Source organism: Triturus cristatus, chromosome 2_1 (assembly GCF_964204655.1).
Source record: "Triturus cristatus chromosome 2_1, aTriCri1.1, whole genome shotgun sequence".
NCBI lineage: Eukaryota > Metazoa > Chordata > Amphibia > Caudata > Salamandridae > Triturus > Triturus cristatus.
Genome location: NC_140581.1, coordinates 38,537,219 through 38,561,926, shown reverse-complemented (window position 1 = coordinate 38,561,926; position 24,708 = coordinate 38,537,219). Strand labels below are relative to the sequence as shown.

Below are 24,708 nucleotides of genomic sequence, written 5' to 3'. Positions count from 1 at the left end.
GCCTGCCTGATCATTTCGTGGCCGCTTTGATGTTCTCAGTGAGCCGCGCGGCCACTGAGAACATCAAAGCGGCCGCGAAAGTTACAACACAAGCACCTCTAAGCAGGGATGCATATGGCCGCTTTTAAAACTCCCCGCGTAAACTCGATCAATCCACACGCCCCACCGCTGCTTCATCTTGCTCCCTGACCCTTTCAACTCACTTCACCACCTTTTCATCTCGCTATCCCCCCTCTACCAAGCAGGACGAACTTGATTATTTGCTGTTTTTAAAGTGCTCAGCAGCAATGAATGTTTAACTGGAGAGTTCTGTATTAACATTACCAAGTGCAATTGCATGGTGACGGCGATCTATTGTATTTTTAATGTGCTTACCTCCAACCATCGCAGGGCTGCGTGGCATTTCGCTTCAGTGACACCTAATGACGCATGGCCTATCTGGCCCCGTGACAAAGTGTGCAGCTGGCTGTTAATTACCGCGCGCACTGCGGTCGTTGCTATTGAAGCCGTGTGGAAAACCCCGAGTCAGCAGTTTCTTTCTGCCCCTCACCCTTGTCTGCATTCTGACGGACAGGCGCGTGCCGAGTGAGCAAAGAGCACGTCTTACCTATCTATGCCTGTCACGCGCTACAAATTGGACAGCAGCGCGAGGGCTGATTGCACCAATAGCATCTGTGCGATGGCTCTATTGATTTTTAGCAGTGCTTGACTCGTGGTGTTTTGAGACGCCTGTGAAACTGTGTGCTCAGAAAAAATCTTGGTATGATCATTGGCGTGTCGAGGCGTAATTTTAAGGGGAATCTCTTTGTTAGACATTTGCACTCTTTTTTTCTCCTCATATCGTACTGAAACACTGTCTGCCTAGCTCACACCTCATTCCTTTCCTCTTAAGCACTCTCACACTGTCTTGGAGGTTTTTCCTTGCATCACCTTCAGTTCAACCCCCGCCCTCTCCCCCACTCCTCCCCCCCCCATTGCACCCACTCGCTTGTTTGCACTGCACTGTCTCTAAGAAGATACAAAACTGTCAAAATATTGGCAGGGTGAAACCTGCTAATATTTTGACAGTTTTTTTATCTTCTTCACGCACATTTGCATGTGATCACAATTACAATCGACACAACTGTGCATTGCTCTGTGGGCTTTATAGATAGGCCAAGGATTGGATGGGTGTGTACTACGAATCCAGGTATGACCCATTGACAGGCATTGTGATAAATCCACACTGCGTCTGGCCTGAACACCACAGCTCTCTGCCGTGGCCCACTCACTTACAACCTCAACTTACACAGCCGCATAGGAGTAATGTTTTGTATGAAAAACTACAGAAACGCTACATCCAGGCAAAATAAATATTCTTGGGGAATGCAACAGTAAGTAAAATATGAAATGTAAACTGGAAGAATGTGCCTGGCCCCAGGCTGAGAGGACATCGCCTGTTTTTAGGTCTCGGCTCGAAGGCTGCGCTTGCGCATAATCGATCCGAGATTTAATGACTTGGAGAAGAGGGGCTTGAACACGCCCCTCTTCTCCCCTGTTCTCCATTGGCTGGCCTCTTGAATGCTGGCCAGCCATTGGAGAAGAGGTCCGTCATTCCGATCAGGCCCCGTCCTTTTCGGATCGGGGGGCGTGTTTTTTGCAGAAAGTCTAATTATCTCCTCCAGCCAATGGCAAGAGGAGATAAAAGCAAAACACACCCCCGAAAACGCCACTGCGTTTCTCCGATGCATTTCTGCTTCGCCTCGGAGAAAGGCAGTGGTGTGCTCGTCCTCTCCCCCACTCCTTTCCGGAACAAAAGAATCTAATGCATGAATGAGACTAACCGAGAGTCCTGTAAAGTGAGTATAGAACACAATATGTTTGCCTTCTACATAAAAAGATGAGCCTCCACAACGAGCAGCCCTCGGACCCGTCACGGACCTACGGTCTCCGCCTCCCCTGGGGATTCCCAGGCCAGACATTTCACATTGGCTTAATTTCGGTCTTTCAACTAAACCGGCAAAAGGAACAACCCACAGTCTCGCATTCCGGTTAGGTAGCACGTCTGTCACTCACGTTACTGAGTTCTGCTAAACTTAACGCCCACTGTCAATCTTCCAATCCATCCCGTACGAAACGAAAACTTCTGCTTTTATTGGTTCACGGAATTATGCCTACACCCGTAATAGTGTCGTGGGAGGTGAGGGCAGACTGACTGAATCGGCCGTTTGACAGGGTACCGCTGCTGTCAATCATCTAGTGGGCGGTGGTGAGAAAGACCGCTCTCATTACAAATAGATTGACATGACTGTAATCCAATCGCTGTGAACAATCGGTTAGAGTAACGTTCTTCAGCACCGCCTGTTATAGTCTGACAATAAGGGTATCAAATCAGGACTTCAGATCAGTCACACAGTCTCTCTTTTGTACCAACCCCTTCAGACAGACCCCGCCTCCGAGGAGCTCCCGAGACACCGCCGCCGAGCCCCGGGGCCCAGGGGCGAGACAAGCGGGGAGACCCCCGAGGAGGATGTTCTCCCGGGGCTCCAAGAGACGCACATCGGGCAGACAAGGGGTGAGTGTGGCTGGGGCTGGGGGTGGCAGAGGCTGATACGGGGTAGTAGGGGCTGTAGGAGCAGGGCCGCGAGTGACGTTACTGGGTTAGCGGTGGGAGTGGAGGCTTCAGTGAGCTGCACTCACCCAGGGCACTGGAGTTCTGCAGCCGCTGCTTTGTCCACGTTATGTTATGTTTACGATGCTCCATAAAGCGCACGCAGATGGTTTCTTGGCGCTAAGCCACATAAATGTACATTTGCCGCACTGGTGACTGGTCACATAACCCACAATCAGCTGCATAATTAAGATTTCAACACAAACTTGTTTCTAGTACGCAGGTAACCAGGAGTTGGCCAAACGGCTAGGGCGCTAGGCCGGGGAACTGGGTTCGAGTCTCGGCAATGACGCTGAACCTCCTGTGATTCTGGGCAAATCACTTAATCTCCCCGTGCCTAACAAAACAATGAATGTGTGTCCTCATGTAACGCAACGGGTGCTTGTGTAAAGCGCCCCGATACCTGATTGGATTCGGGTCAAGATCGCGCTATATAACAAGCATTTACAATGCAATGGTCTCGGCATTGGTAAAATTAGAGCTATTGGCATTGCTCATGACATTATTTTTGTTTATGTTTTTGTTTTTAAAACATTTAAAGAAACGGCATTGTCATGAGCAATGCCAATAGCTCTAACTTTAACAATGCCGAGACCGTTGCATTGTAAATGCTTGTTGCTGGCTGCGACTGTCACCGGTGGGCGGGCACAAGGAGGGCCATGGCATGTACAGGTTGGGCACCGGTCTTATGAGCCCGCCCTCCCCCAGCGATGCCACGAAGGATGTGGTCTCTTTGTGCGCTATAATCCCGGGAGCCTGAGAACAGGGGGAAGTGCACTTTTATGTGCCTGTGTTGTGATAGTCACTAAACTGGCAGGAATGTATTGACAAGTCCCCCAGGACACGGATTGTAAAAAGTACTGTTTAATGAAGAGATGTGTAGGGAGGAGCTGTGCAACCCCTCCGTGGCGGCGGGTGTAGTGCGGTGTTGGGTGTTTGCCAAACGTGTTATGCTACTGAAAGAAGGGCTACATTATTATGCAGATTTGTGAATACAATCTGAAAGTTAACCATACTTGTGCAAATACAGGTAAACAAAACAGCAAAGCATTATTACTCCAAGTCTTAGACCGACCCGTGACAGTCCTTACATACGTGAGCGTCAGCTCCCCCTGCAGACATCGTCAACCAAAAACAAAACAAGCATTGGCATAGCCAATAGGTCTCGCCTTAGGGACCTTATAAGTGTTTAGCCATGCAACAGTTGCATAACTAAATACTTATAAGGTCCCAAAAGCGAGACCTATTGGCTATACCAATGCTTGTTGTTATTACCACGAACTTTTACTACTTCAGTTAAAGCGACGTTTGCTGTGAATGCCTGTAGCACAATAAAGTACACAGTCTGCGTTTCAAGCCTCGCTCTGTCATTGGATGAAAGGTCCAACGAAGGGGCGGGGTTTCACAGGCATGGATGCCATTGGGCGGCAGACCAGAGGGCTCAGGGCGGGAACATGGCAACCGGAGCCACCGCGGCAATGGCGGAAAGAGAAGGAGGCTGAATTGAGCAGTGGAGGTACTTGTCTGACTCGGCGCGATGGGAGGTGTGGAAAATACAGACTCGCAGCCTCGTGCGGTGGCAGTAGCGGTACACGAGGCGGCATGCCTGGTGGAATTCAGGGCAGTGGAGCACTGTGGGGCATGTCGTTCTGTCGCTCACATTTTACGCCTCCAGGGTCTGGTAATGGAACTACCTATCCCATGAGGCCAGTTCCTGGTCCTAATGTAGATTGGCGCTGCAACTTCCCGGTGGTCATCTGGAAAGTGTAGTTCTGTGTAAAATAGTTAATGTCCAAAACAACAGTCGCAGCACTGCAAGCCCCATCATTATGGGCATTGTTGTTTTTGTAGATGACAAGCGCGCTGGTGCCACAATAAATTGTGATTAAAAGAAAGACGCCGTATTTCACCTATAAATTGTCAGAATTTTGGCCCAACATGTTCTTATTTCTACCACTAGTTGAAAGAAAGGAAGAGCTTCTTGGTTGATATAATCCCCGAAGCACAATCATGTCTTTCCGAGATCGGTAGCTAACTAGTAAACCTGACTGCTCATTAGATAGCTGTGTTATTCTCAACTATACTCCACGCTACAAGTCTAGCGCTTTGAGCAGCTGCTTGAACTGCAGCTGTATTAACGAGGCGCCTTAGTGAGGATGGTAAGAGACTCCGCCCTTCAGGCCAGCACGTGAGTAGGCCACCCAGCCTGGGTATTTTATTTACCGCTACTGTTTATTCCAATTACAATATCTTAAAATTAAATGCAAGTAACACGTGGACCTGGGAGACTTGGCAGCGGTGCCCCCATCATGCCTGCACGTGCTTCTAAGAGTCAGTCCATGTATGAGACCTTCAGTCCTATGATGCCAGAGTTATTAATGAAATGGATCGTGTTCAGACACCCTCCATTCTTACCAGTCTGCTGTTTGGGAGGATTACCTTCTCATCTTCGGCATAATGCTTTCCTGTTAATACGTCTTCCAGGTTATAGATGAATGATACATTAGAGGGGGTGTGGAACCCACCCACAGTGTTTTTTTTGGCTGTACTTTTGTTTAATTAAAATATAATGTGGTTTATTGTTTTCAATGGATGAGTAGATATCTTTTACTTTGCTTTCTGGTACTTCTAGTCATACATCAATAATGGTACGAAAAGGACCTCAAGCATTAGGAAAACTTAGATTAGTTGAGCTAGTGGCGCAAAGAAGTTGAAAACTGCAAGTCCCAGCATGCATACACCTGTTAGCTGAGAGTCAACTTCACGACAATGGGTCATTATTGTAACGCATTTTGCAATGCAAATAGGTCTCGCATTTGTGAGTTAGAGCTATTGACACTGTTAATGGCAATGTTTTTTACCTACACGTTTTATTTTTGGAGTGAATGTATGTAGTGTGCAAAATCCCTTGGAAAGGTCCTGCACTTCGTAATAAATATATTGAAAAACACGCAAAGTGTGGATTGTGTCAACAATTGCTTGGCACGTACCTCATGGGTGCAGTGTCGCCACACATGCACACCGTAGTGCTTTACTAATGCGAAACTCATTAATAAAAGTAGTGCTTACAGACTAACCAACGTGATCGGGATCGGAGCATGTGAATCCGAATCCCGGCTTCTCTTTAATTTTCTAGACTATTTACCTCACTCTCCTGCGTATTGCTTATTCCCCAAATAATGTGAGACAATAAAGTTTGCCAAGGGGGCGGGGGGCAGAGGGGGTACATGAAAATGTATTCATTGCCTAGTTGTCAAAGGTCGCCCGGTGCTATTGTTGCAGCGCGGAAACCCGGGTACCGGGAATCAAGACAAAAACCCCGTACCTAATAATTATCCTCCCTTCGTCACAGACCAAATATCACATTAACACATTCACTCGTACAATCGTTTGGTGGGGCCCATAACACCAACATTCACACTCCACTTCTTACTGGCATGTACTTACAGGAGGAATAACTGTTTCCAAGCGCTGACATGGAAGGAATACCTTATAACCTATAGTAAGAGAACTTATTTTCCCTAATACCCTTATTAATACACATCTTAATCTTAAACATCAAGATACTCCTTCCACGTAGTCGACCGATCAAATTAGTTGTTTTTGATATTAGGTGATTTAATCCATCTAAACATTCTAAATTCCTAATCTGTTCCTTCCAATAAATCCAAGCGGTAGAGAGTGGGATACAATTCATTCTCTCTCAGAACCCTAGACAATTTGATTATAATATGACCAGAGAAGAAAAGCAATCCCTCAAATCTTTGAAAGATGACTTGAGTCTAACCATAAAACCTGCTGATAAAGGAGGTGGAGTGGTGGTGTTCAATACCTCTGATTATGAACGGAGGATGTTAGAGATGCTTGCTGTGAAAGAACATTACGAATCAATCTCTAGAAATCAACTCACGAAGCTTATGAGTGATACGGAGGATGTTAGAGATGCTTGCTGTGAAAGAACATTACGAATCAATCTCTAGAAATCAACTCACGAAGCTTATGAGTGATTGTCACAAACTTCTGACTGAAGCAAGGGACAATCTATGGATCTGTGAAGAGGAATTTAAATTCCTGAATAATGAAGAACCTAGGATCCCAGCACTGTATGGTCTCCCCAAGATTCACAAAAATCGAGAGAACCCTCCAATGAGGCCCATCGTCAGTAGCATTAACTCATTAACTGAGCCTCTCAGTAAATACGTAGACCACTTCCCAAGACCCATAGTAATGGACCTTAAATCATATGTGAGAGATTCCTCCCATATGATATCTCTTCTTGAGGGCCGTCCGTTTTGTGGGGAGACTCAATGTCTAGTTACTCTGGACATTGAGTCTCTCTACACGAACATCCCTCAAAACGAAACTGTAGAGGTGGTCCGCAGAGCCATTTCTGGCATTGTACTTGAAGGAGTGGAAAAGGGTTTTGTTGTAGACTGCGCCAGGATGGTACTCATGAACAATATTTTTTTGTTCAAAGATGATCTCTTTAAACAAAAGAAAGGTACAAGCATGGGGGCGACCTGTGCGCCGAGCCTGGCTTGTCTCTGTGTCGGTGAATTTGAGAACAAACATATTTTCAACGAACTTGCTCCGTTTTTTGAAAATGTAGTTGGTTGGTACCGCTACATAGATGACATCTTTTTTATCTGGGATGGTACCTGAATGAAAATGAAAATGAATGAAAATGGATTTATACAGCGCGGTTGCTGCCCTGGGGCGTCCAAGCGCTAGAGGAACCAGATGGGGGGTGTAGTGAGGATAACAGAACTGGGAGGAGGGAGGAGGGGCTGAATTGTTACCGAGATTTGAACAGATGTGTTTTTAGTTGTTTACGGAAGGAGGCGAGGTTGGGGTTAGATCTCAGGTGAAGGGGAAGGGAGTTCCATATTTTTGAGGCGTTGAAGGTGAACATTCTTCCGCCTGCTCTAGTCCTTTTAATTCTGGGGACTGTTGCCATGAAAGCCTGACTAGAGCGTAGGTCTCTGCCTGGATGATATTGGCTGACTAGGCTACGCATGATTTTGGGGCCCGAGTCCCAGAAGGCCTGGTGGGCAATACACATTGCTTTGAAAGAGACTCTTTTTCGTACTGGTAGCCAATGAAGGCTGGTCAGTGCCTCCCTAACTGAGGTTCTGCGGGAAATTTGCAGTAAGGTACGGGCCGCGCAGTTCTGTACCAGCTGCAGTCTGTTCAATGTGTACTCTGGGGCTCCCAGGTAAAGGGCGTTGTTCGAGTCCAAACGTGACTGTATTATGCCCTGTATGGCTGTTTGTTTTGCCTCCAATTGGGAGCAGGGGGAGAACCTTCTTCAATGTCCGGAGAAGTCCAAAGCAGGTGGCGGAAAGCTTTGTGGCCTGAGTGTTAAGAGAGAGATTCCTGTCCAGCCATACCCCGAGGCTTTTGATGTTATCCTTTGGAACCGGGGGGGGGCCTAGACAGGTGGGCCATAATGACTTGAAGAGGGTCGGGTCAGCCGGGCCCAGGAGCATAAGCTCCGTTTTGTCCCCATTGAGCTTTAGCGATGACAGGGTCATCCAGGACTTCACCTCCTCCAGGCATTTGGTTAGACCCCCTGACAGAGGATGTTGGGCTTCCTGCGCTAGGGAGACCACCAGCTGTGTGTCGTCCGCATAGGATATGATCTTCACTCCATACGGACGAACTACCTCAGCCAGTGGCCTCATATAGATATTAAAAAGCGCAGGGCTTAGAGAGGAGCCCTGGGGGACTCCACACTTCAGGGGTATGCTGGAGGAGACTGTTTGTCCGTCAAACACCTGGAACGACCTGTTGCTTAGGAAAGATTTTAGCCAGAGCCAGGCCTTGTCCACGATGCCGACGTTTGACATGCGGTTCAGTAAGGTGTTATGACTGACCGTGTCAAACGCCGCGCTAAGATCAAGGAGGACCACTGCCACTGATCCTCCTTGATCAAGGATTTTCCTGGACTCCTCGACGACCATAAGGAGTGCGGACTCTGTTCCGTGCTTAGGCCTGAACCCTGTCTGGGTAGGGTCCAACAGCTGATTGTTTTCCAGATAGCTAACCAGTTGGAGGTTGATGTACTTCTCCGCAATTTTGCTCACCCAGGGGAGTAGTGAAATCGGACGGTAGTTGGCGAAGTCCGATGGATCTAGATTTGGCTTTTTTATTAGTGCTCGAACCATTGCCCGTTTCCAGGCAGGCGGAACAATGGCAGAGTCAATGGATGCATTCACGAGATTCTTGATGATGGGTAGAACCGTCTGAGATGCGAGTAACATTGTCTCTGGAGGGGCCGGGTCGCTTGGAGAGCCGGATTTCACTTTCCGAGCCATAGATTCAACCATTTCCAGGTCCATGCAGGGAAAATGGTCAAGTGTGGAAGAGGGGGCTAGCTCAAGGTCTGACCCCCTGTTGTTATCCTGAGCTGTCGGAGAGGTAGTACTGATTGGGAAGGAAGTGTATATCTTATTTACTTTGGCCGAGAAGAATTCTGCCAAGTCGTTGCATTGGGAGACTGATTTCTCCTCGTGTACACTAGGGGGAGGTGGTTTTGTCAGTTTCTGCAGAGTTTGGAAGATTTCCCTGGATTTAGAATTTGAGGCTAGGATCTTATTTGAGAAGTATGCTGTTTGGGCAGTTTTTATCTCCTCTATATATGCTTTTATTTCTTCCCGATATCGGGTTTTGTCCTCCATGGAATAATTTAAGCGCCATTTTCTTTCTGCTTTTCGGCATTGGCGTTTTTTTTTCCTGAGGGCTTCCGAATACCATGGTGTTGTTTTGTGGGATCGTTTTGCCGTGGATTTCTTAAGGGGAAGGATGGTTTCAAGGGAGTGCAGAATCCAACTTTCGTACTCCTGATTTGCCAGACAAGGATCTTCGTTATTTGAGGGAAGTTTTTCCAATAGTTTGTTTGTCCATTCATCCACTTGTATCCGTGCACACGATCTAGCAAATCTAGTCAAGGGGGTTGGTGGAATGCATTTCTCAGTGGACCAGGTGAAGGGCACCAGAGAATGGTCAGTCCAGGGGAGGGGGAGTGGGGATTCAGTTGAGAGCTCCGCGCAATTGCTAAATACTGGATCTAAGAGGTGTCCCTTCATATGGGTTGAGGTGTTTACTCGTTGAGTGAGTTGTAGTGCGGCCAGGTCGTCGGCCAGGGTAGTGGCCGTTGAGTCTGATGGCGAATCAAAATGTAAATTAAGGTCGCCTAACACAGTGAAGTTGGCGGCAGTGCAGATGCGTGGTGCCACTGTTGCTGGTAGACAGTTATGAAATTGTTTTGGGGGGCCGGGTGGACGGTATATCAAGGTGCCCGAGAGGCAGTGATTGGGGGGAAAACTCCAGCGAGAAGGCTAAATTTTCACAGTCTGGAATGTTTTCCACGGTGAGTCTGCAGCGATATTGATCTTTGAATATGATTGCTAGTCCTCCCCCTCTGCCGTCTGGGCGGTCTTGACGAGTGATTTGATAACCAGAGGGGAGGGCGGCTACCACATCAGGGTCGGATTCTGGCGTTAACCATGTTTCCGTGAGAAACAGTGCGTCCGGCTTACGTTCCTCCAGTAGGAGGGATATTTCCACCTTGTGTTTGGGAAGGGATCTACAGTTTAAAAGGAGCATGCGGTATTCATACTTCGGGGTTTTTTTCTGCCATATGGAGAGGGGCGCGCTACATTTTGGACAAGTAGCTGGAAGGGGTGTGGTGTCAAGACCATACCTCAAACAATCATGTCCCACGGGTCTCAAGTCGTGAAGCGCGTCTGGGCTGTAGGCTATGGTCTCTTTTGCCTGGGTTGTTAGGGGTGTGGCCCCTGGCCCGGACTCGGCACGGACGAGCGCAGACGAGCTTGCCTTAAGCGTGCATTCGTCGCGCCCGCTGCGCTTCCTGAATGGACACATTTTTATAGGAGGCAGATCAGGACGCGAGTGAGGGGGGCGTGGCCTATCCGGTGGGCGTGGCCTATGTCCTCGTAATGGCGGCGAGGTAAACAAACACTCTCCGGTGGCAGCGTATTGTTCAGCTGACCTCCAGGGGTTTGTGCAGTGCTGGGTGCTCAAGGGGTGAGTGCAGCGAAATGCTTTTAAAAACACACAACAGCAATTTACAATTTTAAAATGCAGCGTTTCCGCTCTACTCCCGGCTCAAGCATCAGGAGGTTCCTTTTTTACAATGAGCAGCGCTAGAATTCAGCGCGCTTTTGTATCAGGACGCGAGTGAGGGGGCGTGGCCTATGTCCTCGTAATGGCGGCGAGGTAAACAAACACTCTCCGGTGGCAGCGTATTGTTCAGCTGACCTCCAGGGGTTTGTGCAGTGCTGGGTGCTCAAGGGGTGAGTGCAGCGAAATGCTTTTAAAAACACACAACAGCAATTTACAATTTTAAAATGCAGCGTTTCCGCTCCACTCCCGGCTCAAGCCTCAGGAGGTTCCTTTTTTACAATGAGCAGCGCTAGAATTCAGCGCGCTTTTGTATCAGGATGCGAGTGAGGGGGCGTGGCCTATCCGGTGGGCGTGGCCTATGTCCTCGTAATGGCGGCGAGGTAAACAAACACTCTCCGGTGGCAGCGTATTGTTCAGCTGACCTCCAGGGGTTTGTGCAGTGCTGGGTGCTCAAGGGGTGAGTGCAGCGAAATGCTTTTAAAAACACACAACAGCAATTTACAATTTTAAAATGCAGCGTTTCCGCTCTACTCCCGGCTCAAGCCTCAGGAGGTTCCTTTTTTACAATGATGAATTTTTACTTTGGATCAACTTGGGTGATCCCAATTTAAAGTTTACATCACAGTCAAGTAAATCAAGGGTCGATTTCCTAGATATCTCTATCAAAGACGTAGATGGCAGTTTGGCGGTGGAACTCTTCACAAAACCGATGGCCAAAAATACTCTGTTGCATTATTCCAGTTTCCACCCCAAATCGCAGCGCGACAATATACCTTTCAGTCAGTTTCTCCGCTTGCGGAGGAATTGTTCTGATATAAAGGATTTCTATAGACATGCGGAGACCATGAAAAAGAAATTCAAGGAAAGAGGGTACCCGAAAAAACTCATTACCCACTCCTTTAAACGTGCCAGATTCTACAATAGAGAGGCTATGCTTAGTAACACTGTTAAAGAGAAGAAGGAATCTGACAAAGTGGTCTTTGTGAGTAATTTCTCCCATATCAGTAATCGTATCAAAAATGTCATCAACAGCAACTGGCATATCATTAACAATGAGGAAGAATTCAAATTGGAGAGACCCATCTTTGCTTTCAAAAGAAATAGGAACTTGAGAAATGAGCTGGTCCATACGTATAGAGAGAATAGGGGCAAAGTACAAAGCACGCTGGACAGAGCCATTGCTTTGGGAAATGTAAAGTGTGGCACATGTAATGTCTGTTCATTGTGTATCGAGTCAGATAGTTTGGAATACAATGGACACACGGTATCCTCTAGATCCCTTAACAACTGTAGGAGTAAAAACATTGTATATTTCCTCAAATGTCCATGTGAGAAAGGTTACGTGGGGGAAACAGGCAGGGAGCTTAGAATCAGACTTCAAGAACACCGCTCCGCCATCAGAACTAAGAAAGTTAATGCCCCTTTAGTTACCCATTTCATTGAAATGGGCCACAATGAGTCAGACTTAAAATGGTTTATCCTTGAGAAGATATGGATGGGGCCTCGCGGAGGGAATATGGAACAAAAAAGGAAAATCAGAGAGCAATGGTATATCTCACTCTTGAATACAGTGAGAAATGGTCTTAACTCGAGGGAGGAATGGGATCGTCTGATCAGATAACATTTCTATCCCTCAGTAGTTTCTCCGTATCATTCGGGTTTGTTACCTGCGCTTAGATTCTGTTCTGTATATGCCCCTCCAAGAGTTTTCTGCAAAAAGGAACTCGCTGCGTACTGTTTTCTAATACATATCTGGAATATCTTTACTCTAGTATGCTTTATCCTGAAAGCTGGCACTTCTAATATGTTGTTGCCTGAATTTGGTTTCCGGCATTATTTATGCTGTTGAGTTAGTTTGCGTCAGCAAACAATTGGTACTTTAAACTTCTGTTCCCCTATTCGTGCGTACAGCATTAACTATGTAGGAAAGTAACTGTTGGCAGTAACGATATAAAATTTGTCTGCCTTGGTTAAAGTAGTGGGGTTTTTTGATTCGGTTTTTTGATTCCGTTTTTGTGACTCAGGTCTTAACATAACCTTTTCGCAATCTTGTGACAATCCTTCATTTATAGTGAGGGTGCAGATACAGGGATGATTGGATTGTGTATCCCTTTTTGCTCATTCAAAGATGGCCGCCTTGTTTGCCATTGGAAATCCTTAGTTTAGACTGCCTGTTGTAGGCTCATAACGACCTCGCTGTGATGTTTCACGAGGGTGTATCCCACAGTTGTCACAGAAAATATAGCCGGCAGTTCTTTTTAATTCATTCGGAACCTTCTGACGAGGACGGGTGACGGACTTTTATTTTCGGTCAGTTCATCCCGTTTAAACTTTAATGATACCAGTGGCTATCTTCTGGTAGTCCAAGATGGCCACGTTTTTGGTTTATTCTCGCCGTCATGGTTTAGACGTTTCACAGCTGAGGCCGATTTAATGCCTTGCCCTCGAGGAGCAGGGGATATAAGGCGGAGCTCTGTGTTGCTCATTTAGATACGCGCTGCCTTGGGGACCAGGTCAAGGTTCTAAGATTTCCACGTTCTGCAACGGGGTGAGTCGAGTTTGATTGCGGCGAGGTTAGCTTTTCCGTTTAGCCTCTGGGAATCCGTTGACTAGCATCTGTTGAAGGTGCGGTTTCAGCGTCTTATGAGTTTGCCGGAAATGATAAAAAGAATCCCATTGTTTGTGGTATAGCCGCCAGTTTTGTTTTAATAGTATCTTTTGGGACGAAACATAAACAATATAGATAGGCCATTAACAGGATAGAGGTAGTCATATATTTTGTATATTAGTGCTGAGATTATCGAGAATGATAGACATAGGTATGCAACAACAAGAGATTTAACCCATATAATCTCTTTGTCTTATTTTCTATCCTTCACAGAAATCTTTGGAATCTCGAGAATACTTGCACAATCGAGATCCAACTAATACATCTGTTAATGAAGTATGGATATTTAGGACGGGCATGCTCTTAAAACAATAGAGTATTCCCTTACCTCAGAGACGTTTTATAGACGGGAATGTTCCCTGTTTTTAGTAAGTGGGACTTATATATAATGTCGTTTTGGGGCTGGTAGTTGGTCCATATGATATTTATGCTTGGACTTCCCTTACAGTTTAAACCGGTCCTATTACCTTCATATCACGAGCGCATTTTAACACGGATACATAGGATGGCAGGTATATACAGTAAGACAGATATGAGGGTAATATATCCTCCTTTAGCAGGAAAAGAGACGAAGCTATAATCATAACTAATTCTATCTTCTCAGATTAAGAGGCTTGTACCCTTATGTTCCCTATGAATCTATCGTACTCCCGCAAAGAAATATAAGGGAAGGAATCTACGAGTACCTACCGTTCGGATGTACTGGCTAAAATATAAGGTAATATCCTTCATCTAATAGAAATCTAGCTGTTCTATTTAAATAAGAAGAGCGCATGGATGATGTGTTGTGAATAGTTGTTTTAAAGAATGGCTGTACATGTATGGTTGTGGATGATGAATCACCAGGAGAACTACACTTCTTTCTCCTCTAATGGACTTTGTTGCCCTTGTTAGACTTCTGGAACTGATAATGGGGATTTTTATAAAATTGTCGACATCTGTGTATGGCGTTGATAGATGTAAACCGCCAGTGTACATTTTAGATAGGTATATAGATTGTATGTATTTTTGGTTTTTAATGTCAATTTTTATGATTTGTCTAGATTTTCTATACTTTGGGAGATCATAATTAACTGTCCTGAAGAAGGTGGTCTTCTATCCTTAGTTCTCCACCGAAACGCGTCGACGCAACCTAAAAGGGAGACTATAGATTGGAATGACATCTGTTCTCCGAAAAAATCAAACATTAAGTATCCATTGTAATGAGAATAGTTGATCTAGGTCATTTGTCTTCCTTTTGTATTTTGATTAGAAAACATCTTTCTTACGTGTGTTCTCCCTGTGTTTACAAATGGTTTTTAGGATGAAATTGTTTTAGTGTATATTTTTACTGTATGTTTTTTTACTGTACATTCTTTATATTCTGATGTGATTCATTTGTTTACTGTCCAACAAATACAATATCAGGCGCCAACTTTATTGTCTTGTGATTACTATATAATTTTTTTTTTATTATGTCATTGTTTCTAATAAAATATAGAAATTTTTAATTACAACGAGTCCAGATTTGGTCAAGATTATGGTGTTTGTTCTGGTGATTGATTGTTTGGTTGTGAGTAAGAATCTGTGAGTTTACCTGGTGACGTGCCAAATAGAGGAATTCTTCTCTTGACCTTCCAATAAATGACCAAACACGTTTTCTGGTTAATCAATAATTTCGTTTATCTAAATACTGCAAAAGCGTGTATGCATCAATCAATGCCCATCAATTCAAAGAGTCTTCAGTTCATCAGGAAATTGGGCAGCAATTCAGTCTGTCAAGGATTCAAGGGAAACAGCTGTCCTGGAAGGTCACCGTCCTCTCCGTCAGCATAACGTCAGGAAAAGAAGGGTTCGCACAACTCACTATTCTACCATCTTTTATAATGAAATTAATGACAAAATGTAACGAAAGTCAGTTTTGGGCACTTCTGATTGGTTGGTTAAGATCGTCCGTTTCAGTTTCCCAAAGTCTATGATGTCACACCGTCAGACATGATCCATCCGGTTGTCAAAATTGTCCATTGTTAAAGCTCTTGGCAAAAGTCCAGTCATGACCTTGTTCGGGTACAGGCCGCGTAGGTCATCTTGAGGCCACTTGTTCAGGAGCCTGGGACATGCGCAATTGGTCTGAAACCTCGTGGAATGGTAGCTGTCGCGTCATGTGTGACGGTCGGCCATCTTGTCTTGGGCCCAATTGGTCAACTTAAGCAAAACAAACACAAAACGTAATTAAAACAAAGAAATAACGAATAAAATGTTAAACCCTCACTAACTCCCCTATCTGTATGTAATTATCTAGCATAATGGCGACATTTAAAGCGTTCATATTCACCCAATGATGTCATCTGGTGCAACATACAATAACGTCACAAAAGCAACATATATCATGCAATATTCTATTTTTTAGGTCTCGCCTGACCCAGCGCATGCGCTGGTCTGGCGCGACTTTTTGAGAGGGCTCCAAAAAGTGCTACCAGGCCAGCCTAGAGCTACAGTGCATGTGCGCGGGCGCGCGCGCGCCGCGCTTGACCACGATTACTTTCACGGCCGCACGGGCGCTTGTTGTCTCTAGCTGCCTGTATAGTCTAAGTCTCCCCCAAACCACTGCGGTCTAACTTTAGGCTGGTTGTAATAAAACGTGACTTTACGTGCCATTACATTACAGAAATCTGGGCACTCGGTGAACACAGAGTAGGAAAGATTGTGGGCTTTTTCCCATGGTCTGTTTCCTGCTGTTTTGTGTGGGGTTTCCACTTTTTTCCATGATAGCACTATAAAAATAACTTGGCGCTTGCGCTTTCAAAAGTATGCATGGATTGTGTTCTGGAGTATTAATGTTAATAATTAATCAACCCACAACAGAAATATTCAAAGTGCATAATGCTCAAATAAGAATACACCTTTTGGGGGAAAGATGGGGTCCCGCAGTGACTTACTCCATTGGTGTGCTCTTTTCTCCACTCTGGCCTCAACAGCCTCGCTTTTTGTTGTACATTTCAGGGCCACCACTCCAAGGATGCATTGGAGCTGCTAAATGAACACTTACGACTGGAGCCTGCGTTCTGAGTTGACATGCAACCATCTGGTAGCCAAGCACACTCTTCCCCCTACAGGCATACATACAGGGGCTTGGAAACAGCATTCTTTTGTGAACATGTTGCTTCCACCCACCATTTCTAAGTGCTGTAAATAACTGTTACTCTTACTTAATAGTGCTGAATTTAGCTTGTTAGGAAGGATTAATGACCCTGACACTATTGAAACTCTTGCTCTGCAAGTCATAGTAAGATGTCCGCAGTTACAACTAAACTCAACGTGCTTTCTGATCAGGTTCCTGCTATGGAGACCGAAAAGCAAAGGAGGAACAGGTAGAGACTAATGTGAGAGAGATTCTATCCTGCCTCATCAGGGCCCGTGTTGTTTCTCCCTCAAGACTGTGCAAACACACAGGCTGCTGAAGCGTTAAAGTTATGGCACTCCAACCATGAACCATCACTAGTTGACATTTGATTGCGCTCCTTTCCTGTTCTGTGTACACAGAAAGGACCTGCAGTGACCACAGGGGCGGAGGCAGGAAGCGCAGATACCGTTGCCATATGTGTAAAATAACACGTGCAATTTAAAAGCCTTTGAGTGTCAGCTGTGATGAGCGCAGCCCTGTGTGTAGAAAGATTTCAAGGCTCTCTGTGCTCTGGAACCATTTCTTTCATAACACAAAGGAAATGCTCTCGGGAAACAAATGTCATCTCACTGTGTTTGACTTCTAGACATTCTGTTGAAGATCCGTAAACCTGCATCACCTGGGGCTGCCATCCTTCTGGTGCATGTGCCAAGGGCGGGCTTGCAGTGCCACACTCTAGGACACTCACATCCAAGCTGGGTCTGTGCCAACTTGTACTTGCTCAGTAGATTTCATTTGTAAAGGTATATCAATAAATAAGGAGATCTGTGAGGTACTCAGCCTTGTTATCTCAAAGTCTATTGTCAAGTTCTGTGTTTATACTGAATAAGCAGCTATGTACGTCATTATCATATGAAATCTTTTTATTGATGTCATAACTACACTTTCACTATTGCTTTATTAACCTTCTTGCTCTCTCAAATTTGCTTGAAAGGGCAGCATTTGGCCACTCTTTTTTCAAAATGTTCTCAGGGAGAGAACATCCTGAACCCCTCATACGACACTCGGGCTCGCTCGCTCGCCACAGTTCACTCATCCTGAACATTTATGTGCCACTCCTTTCAAATGTAACTAGCCGCCACTGATGGTACGCGTGATTAAATTCTCTCCTAGTGGCTGGACGTGGGTTTTGCTGGTATCCAAAAACTTCAATCAGAAACAGTTAGGCATGTACTCCTGTCAGGAGTAAATCCTCTTCCATGATGTGGAATCGGAAGAGAATGCTGCCTGGGGAAAAAAGGAAGAAGTATAATTGCACGTAAAAGGGAATTAACAAAACCTTCCAAAGAGTGTGACTGCAATCCTTCGAGCAGCCCTGATTTCCAAGATTTTTGCTTTCTTAGGACAACCTTTGTGTATTACTTTCAGTATGTCATGAGGAAAAACAGTAACAGTCTAAATGAGAATCTATGTTTTTGTGATTGAAAGCTGAAAACCTGGCCACCTGAAAACCTTTGTTTGCTAAGATGCACTTTCAATTCTGCTGTAGATTGACAGTGTAAAATTTATAAGTAATAGAGGGAATGCTTGAATGAATCTCAGCCACTGGTAATTACTCAGGGCTGCATCCCAGTCCATCATTATTTTGCACAATGTGCCACCTCAGTTTGGACCCTGCCATATGCAAATCAGTCTTGACCCAGCTCCAGTGAGAACAGTCCATCCCCGCTGTCAGGCATATGGCCTGAATTTGAGATTTTGAGAGTTAGTAGGAGTACAAATCACTGGGGGGGGGACTCTTTCAGTGGCTACTGAGCTTGTTCCCTGGTCTACCTTCTACCCACATTGAGCTTCTTAGAGTAAACCTCTATTCCAATCTCCAGATGACTGCTCAAATTGCAGCCGTCATCTCACCTTGCATCCTTCTCGAGGCTGAACAGAATCCTCTCTTACTCGACCTTGGAAAGCCAGTGGGCAGCAGTCGCCACGTTAATTGTATCCCATCTCGATTAATGCAGTGCAGTCTATATTGGCATAAATACAATGTATTGATCGATTCCAAATTCTTTAAAATCAAGCAGACCACCTCATTACCCTTTCTATGTGTCACGATAGGGCCTTCACTCTTCTGGACCAAATTTACAGGCTTCCTACACAATCCTGTGTTCATCATGCTTTCTTAATTCTGCCCCTACTTTTTGGGTCCTTCTGTATTGTACTTCAGACAGCGGTGTTTGTCTAATCTCACTGAGCTGGACGTTACGTTTATTTTTTAAGCAAAAACTGACTTGATATATTTTCCTATCTTACTCACGCTCTGTGGAGTGCTTCCCTCTGCAGTTTAAGACTTGAGACTCCAATCTTGCATTCAGAAAAAAATATCTAGTTTCGGACACTAATCTGTTTTTATCTGACCTTCTTACCTAGAGCTGTGAGACCTACAGGAATAAGAACTGTCGGCACAACCTTGCTATATAGGATAGTATATTAGACAATGTATAACACATCATCAAGCTGCTTGTTATTTCTGCAAATACTTAGGGGCCGTAAGTAGACCAGATTATTTTCAATGGCAAGATATGCCACGCTGCAGGTTGGCATTTATGACCAGTACTAGAACTCTGTTCACTACCATATCCTGTGCAGTGTTCAATTGAACGTTTTATAACTGGCAGCTATGGGAGAGTATGCTTTTGATCAATGCATTGTTTTTTACAGTCGGAGATGTACATGGTTTAGTTGGCAATAATGGTAGTCCTCAAAAACTGTATAAGAACAATGAATCCAGACCCTGTTGCCCTAAATTACATGGATACTATTGAGCATGGTCTTTCTCTCCTGTAGCACTTCCTCGACTACTCTAGTTGTTTAATGATCGGAAACATTTGGTTTTAAGGCATGGGCAAAGTAGGCAAGTGCCAGGGACTCCACATCCAAAGGGACCCTCTGGTAAAGTGATAGGGCAACAGAAGTCCCTCCATAACAGTGGTGTGCATAAAACACATATACTTTTGTAGTTGACAGCTGGGCGTACCTGCTTCAAAGAAGCTTTCTGTGCATGCTGGTCCTGCCCAACCGTAGCCCTTGCAATTAAATAGAAACATCGGGCCAGATTTACAAGGCGTCACAAACCACCCAATTTGCAGTTTTTCACAGCAAAAAATGTCTGCAGTGTACTAAACCTTTTCTAAAAGTCAGTAACTTTTTACGGACTCCTGAAATAGGTTTAACAAGCATTTGCAATGCAATAGGTCTCGCATTTACGCATGTTTAAGCTATTGGTATTGTAAATGACAATGCCTTTTATTTATGTTTTAAAAACAAAAATAAAAGGCATGGTTATTTGCAATGTCAATAGCTCAAACTTGCGTAAATGCGAGACCTATTGTATTGCAAATGCTTGTCTAGTATTAGTATGCGTACGTATATTAGTTTACAAATTATTTTAGCTATGCAAAATGCAAATCCCACGTGTAATTCATACATTAGTAAGGTTGATTAAGTATCACTCAAACACATTAATATTATTACAATTAATAGATTATTCTAATTAGTATGAACATGCAGAAATGGGGGGGGGGGGGTATACAAAATTTTGTACTACCGGCTCCATCAATCCCCCCCCTTTGGTGATTTATATCACCACACCATCAAAATGTTGTATTTCTTTTATGGAATCAGAAGCAATTTCTTGTTTTTATTCATAACTCAGTTTCCCCTGTCTCTTCTCTTTTTGCTGTCTTATACATGCTCTCCTTAACTTCCTCTAATTCTATTTCTACAAATTCTCTCTCTTGTTTCTTGTCTTTTCTCCTTAAATTTTCTCTTTTTAACTTTTTCTGACTTTTCTTTTTACAACAGATGCACCCTAATCTTATTATTAATACTATGAAAATCACACTTGTTAATGGAAATAAGATTTTACCTAAAAAGGCACTACATAAGTTTACTAAGAAATTTTTAATGGCAGATATTTTCTTTCCAATCTTTTCCCACACACCTTCAACCTCCAGTGGTGCAATTTCGTCATGCAGTTCAATTATATTTTTAATATAAATTTTCACATCTTTACTTTCATCTGGAATGTAAGTACAACAGTGTTGAACTTTCAGCATTCCACAGACTCTACCCTCTTTTGCCAATAATATATCAAGGGCAAGTCGATTTTGCATTACCATGCACGCATGGCAACCATTTCAGTATTTACCAATAAAAATCCTCCAGCGGTGCTTGTTGACAAGCGATCCACTACTGTTGAAAGCCTTCTAATTTTGTTTGCATTCAGAGATATTCCCACTGCTGGTATCAATGCTCCAAAGTTGTCACCCACAATTTCTGACCAAGATTCTCTCTTACTACGTGCTAAAGTACTACCTAAACTATGTACACGATCTTCTCCTCTATCCATATGAAAAATCTTCGGGAAAACCAGGACTACATAACATGTGCCATACCAATGGTCTGGCAAACGATAATATGCCCTGTTCCCGCAAATGAAATATAAACCAGGAAAAACGGGATCTTTTCCACCTTTAAATCCCCATCCACCCATGATTCGGTATGTAACATGGCACTCACTATTACCTAGAAAATAATTATCACATGCAGTTTGATTCCTTCCAATACACAATTTCCCTTTCTGAGGCTAATCTAAAGCCATATTTGGAACAGCTTCACCTTTCAAGTGTTTTTCCATTTCTACATCCCAGACTGTCTTCTCCACTTTTCCTTCAGATGCCTTTCTTTGCATTTTCAGTCTCCTTTCTTCAACCATATATAAAAATGTATTTTCCTCTTTCTTTAAACTGCAAGTCAAATTGTTCTTAAATATATATTCTAATGTTAGTTCTTGAGTTTCTAAGAAAAATCCACCTTTGCAGGTTTTACCTTGTTTAGCTTGTTAATTGATGGTACTTGTGAAAATATGTTATCTACATCTGAAAATAATACTCTAATTTCCCTGTTTGGTAAAATAAACTAGCTAGTACACTACATGTTATTCCATAAGTTACTGGAAGGTGGTGATAAGTCACTCCCTCCGATGCAGAGGCAGGTAACTGCGTACAAACGTAGCAGTCCCTTACGTCTATTGTCTTTACATAATCATGCAACCATTCGAAAACACATTATTAGAAAAATCAGTTATAGACCTGTCTTTATGTAAATAGTTTTTATCTATTCTCGTCGGAACTACCTTTTGAATCTTTTCTATATTAGTTTTATTTTCACTATGTCCTTCTATTGTATCTATAGTAACCTTAAATAAGATCAGGAGAGCAAGCATGCTCCACAGAAGCATTAGTAATCCTGTACAACAACAACACATTTTACACCATCTTCTCAAAAATATACATCTACCTTTTCTACTATCTGTGTTTGCCATTTTTGTTAAAATGGACAATGTCTTTTGACTTAGCCTCTTCTACTTCACAACTAGTATGTCTAACCCAAGGCTCTAAGCACCTACTTGGTTCTACCAGTTTTTGTCTTTTCCTGTATTTTATTATCTTTCCATTAGCAGCTTTCTGGTCTCATTCAGTTTGGCATCTCATCATCTTTCACTTTTCCCTCGTGATCTGAATACAGAATGTCCGCTTCTTCTCCAGTATCGGACAAGATAACTCTCAGGATTTCCGATTCTCCATCCTCCTCAACCACTTCTGGTACTATCACCTCTGGATTTCCTTGGCTGTCTGCCTCTTCTTTTACTTCAGGCAGGCCACATACGTCCATTCTGGTGACTTATACTTCTGGTTAGGTTTCCTCGTTCATTTGTTTTCTTTAATTACAACTGTTCGTCTTTTGATTTCTCTTGACTCGTTACTTCATTCACTTGTTCAGCTCTTGGTGAATTTACTCGTGTCAATCGATATCTCAGTCTTTTTATTTTATTTTATTCGGCCAAACGTTGTCTTTTGCTGCTCTTTTCAATTTACTTCCTTTATCGTTCTTTTCAGTTCTCCAAGCTCTCTTTCTTAGAACTCGACTTTCAGGTACTTCATCTTCGCTTTCCTCTGACTCTGTTTCAACTTGTCTTTTACTTTCAACAGCTTCTTTTTCCACCACTTCTTTTTTTTTTTCCCTACTTCTGTCCCTCCTCGTATCTACGGCACACAATCTTCCTGCTGACTACATGTCCCTACTTCTAACTGGATGTTGGAGTTCCTTACACCTCCTCGGGGGTCTTCCGCAGTAATCTTTCCCTCTCTCTCTGTATCTGGCACCAGTCCGTCTAAATGTGGAATTTCTCTCAGTCTTTCATCTGGAACTTCTTTCAGTAATTTATTTTATTGTCTCTTTACTGTCTTTTTCTTTGTCTTTTTCTTGTCTTTTCTTAGGACATTGAATTCCTTGTTCAGTCTCTGAGTCTGAGCTGGTATCAGAAATCTGTAACCTTCTAATCAAGGAAATACTTCTGGGGACAAATGTTAGACTTGGCTCTGATTCCCCCCTTTCAGGGTTTTCTTTTGTTTTTGGCTCTCCATCATCTGATTCAGTACTGGATTCTGATTAGTCAAAATACTCCTTTTCTGTGCTATCCACTGAATTTGGAATTCTCAATATATGACTTGCATGAATCCAGTTTTTCAGTCCAGCACACTTCACAGCTGTTGTTGTGGTCAAGATGACTTGTCGTGGTTTTCCCCACCTTGGAACCAAACCGTTTCTTCGTCTGTGTACTTTTATTCTCACCCAGTCCCCTGGGCTCAGATCATGGACTCGCTTCTTTTTGGTGGTGGCATCCGCTCCAACCTGATGAAACACAGAATGAACTGTGTCAGCCAGGCTCTTACAGTATTCCAACACCATGTCATCAGTTATAGTTATCAGCTTGTTGACTGGTATGAAAACGTGTTGCATCGCCCTTCCCATGATCATTTCATGGGGGCTCAACCCTGTAGTTCTGTCTGGAATTGATCTAATAGTCATGAGTACCAGAGGCAAGACATCAGGCCATTTCATACCTTTGGCTAAACATATTTTCCCTAGCCTGTTTTTGATAGTACCATTCATCTGTTCCATCACACCAGAAGCCTCTGGGCGGTAGGCACAATGTAGTTTTTGTCGTACATTCAATGCTTCACAAATCAATTTTATGATCTCATTATGGAAATGTCCTCCTCGGTCAGATTCAATTGTTACTGGGAATCCGAATCTAGGGATAAATTCCCTCAAAAATAATTTTGCCACTGTCATTCCATCATTTCTTCTTGTTGGGAATGCTTCTACCCATCTAGAAAACAGACAGACCATAACTAGAACATACCTCAACCTGTTACAGGGAGGCATCTCAATGAAATCTACTTGCATTCTGGTAAAGGGACCTCCTTCTCGACCTATTGGTCCTAGACTCACCACTGTCTTTCTTCCAGGATTGTATTGCTGACATATTAGGCATCTTTGACAAAGACTTTCTGCTACAAGTCTGAATTTTGCATTGTACCAGGTCTGCTTAAATGACCTGATCATAGCATCTCTCCCTATGTGTCCCTGACTGTGAGACCGGCCTCACGGCGTTGCCCTCCCAATCATCCAGCCAACCTGCAACCACCCTCAAGACACGACATCTCCGACTCCGGCCGCCCCACCCACCCAGATCCGAGGGCCGGCCAGAGCCCTGATAGACTCGACACCCTACCACGCATGTCCGACCGAGGGAGCGGGAACCCTCGAGCCAGTCCCAAAGGCGCCAGCCCAGTCACACCTCGGGTCGCCTTCCCCGGGAAGACTCGATCGGCCACCAGGCCCCTGGGGAGCAGGCGCCTCCCCTGCCGAGCGTCTGGGGTCCCTCCCAGACCCACCTGAAAAGACCAAAGAAGTGAGCGGCAGGAAATCCCGCCGAACCCCCTCCGTCACCCCAGTCCCCCCTCTGCGAGGACCCCGGACTTCAAAGAACAAGCGGAGTATAACAAGGGGTGCCGGAGAAACGAAGGGACAGAAGACCTGGAACCATCCGAGCCTGCTGACGCTGTCGCGGCTCCTGAACGCTGAAGTCACCTGGGCCTGCTGAGTGACTCGCGGCCTCTTGCTATTGAACCATCTGAGCCCTGCTGACGAGGTCGCGGCTCCCGAGCACTGAACCACCTGGGCCTGCTGAGTGACTCGCGGCCCCCAGCTATTGAACTATCTTAGCCTTGC

The 24,708-nt window shown here is 44.4% G+C and overlaps 1 protein-coding gene across 5 annotated transcripts in view; it reads left to right on the top strand.

The window, feature by feature from the left end:
- Positions 1-4,034: 4,034 nt before the first annotated feature.
- The window catches only part of TAF1C (TATA-box binding protein associated factor, RNA polymerase I subunit C), a 281,651-nt gene continuing 260,977 nt past the window's right edge, over positions 4,035-24,708 (top strand). For 2 of the 5 annotated variants that reach the window (XM_085627788.1, XM_085627783.1), the window contains exon 1: positions 4,035-4,166. Coding sequence is in view for 2 of the 5 variants with exons in the window: in XM_085627787.1 (XP_085483913.1) it covers positions 4,807-4,838 (32 nt within the window). In the remaining 3 variants the exon portion in view is untranslated. Of the gene's footprint in view, positions 4,167-4,702; positions 4,839-24,708 lie in introns of those variants that run through there. The other 3 variants (XM_085627787.1, XM_085627782.1, XM_085627785.1) reach the window with 3 other exon arrangements.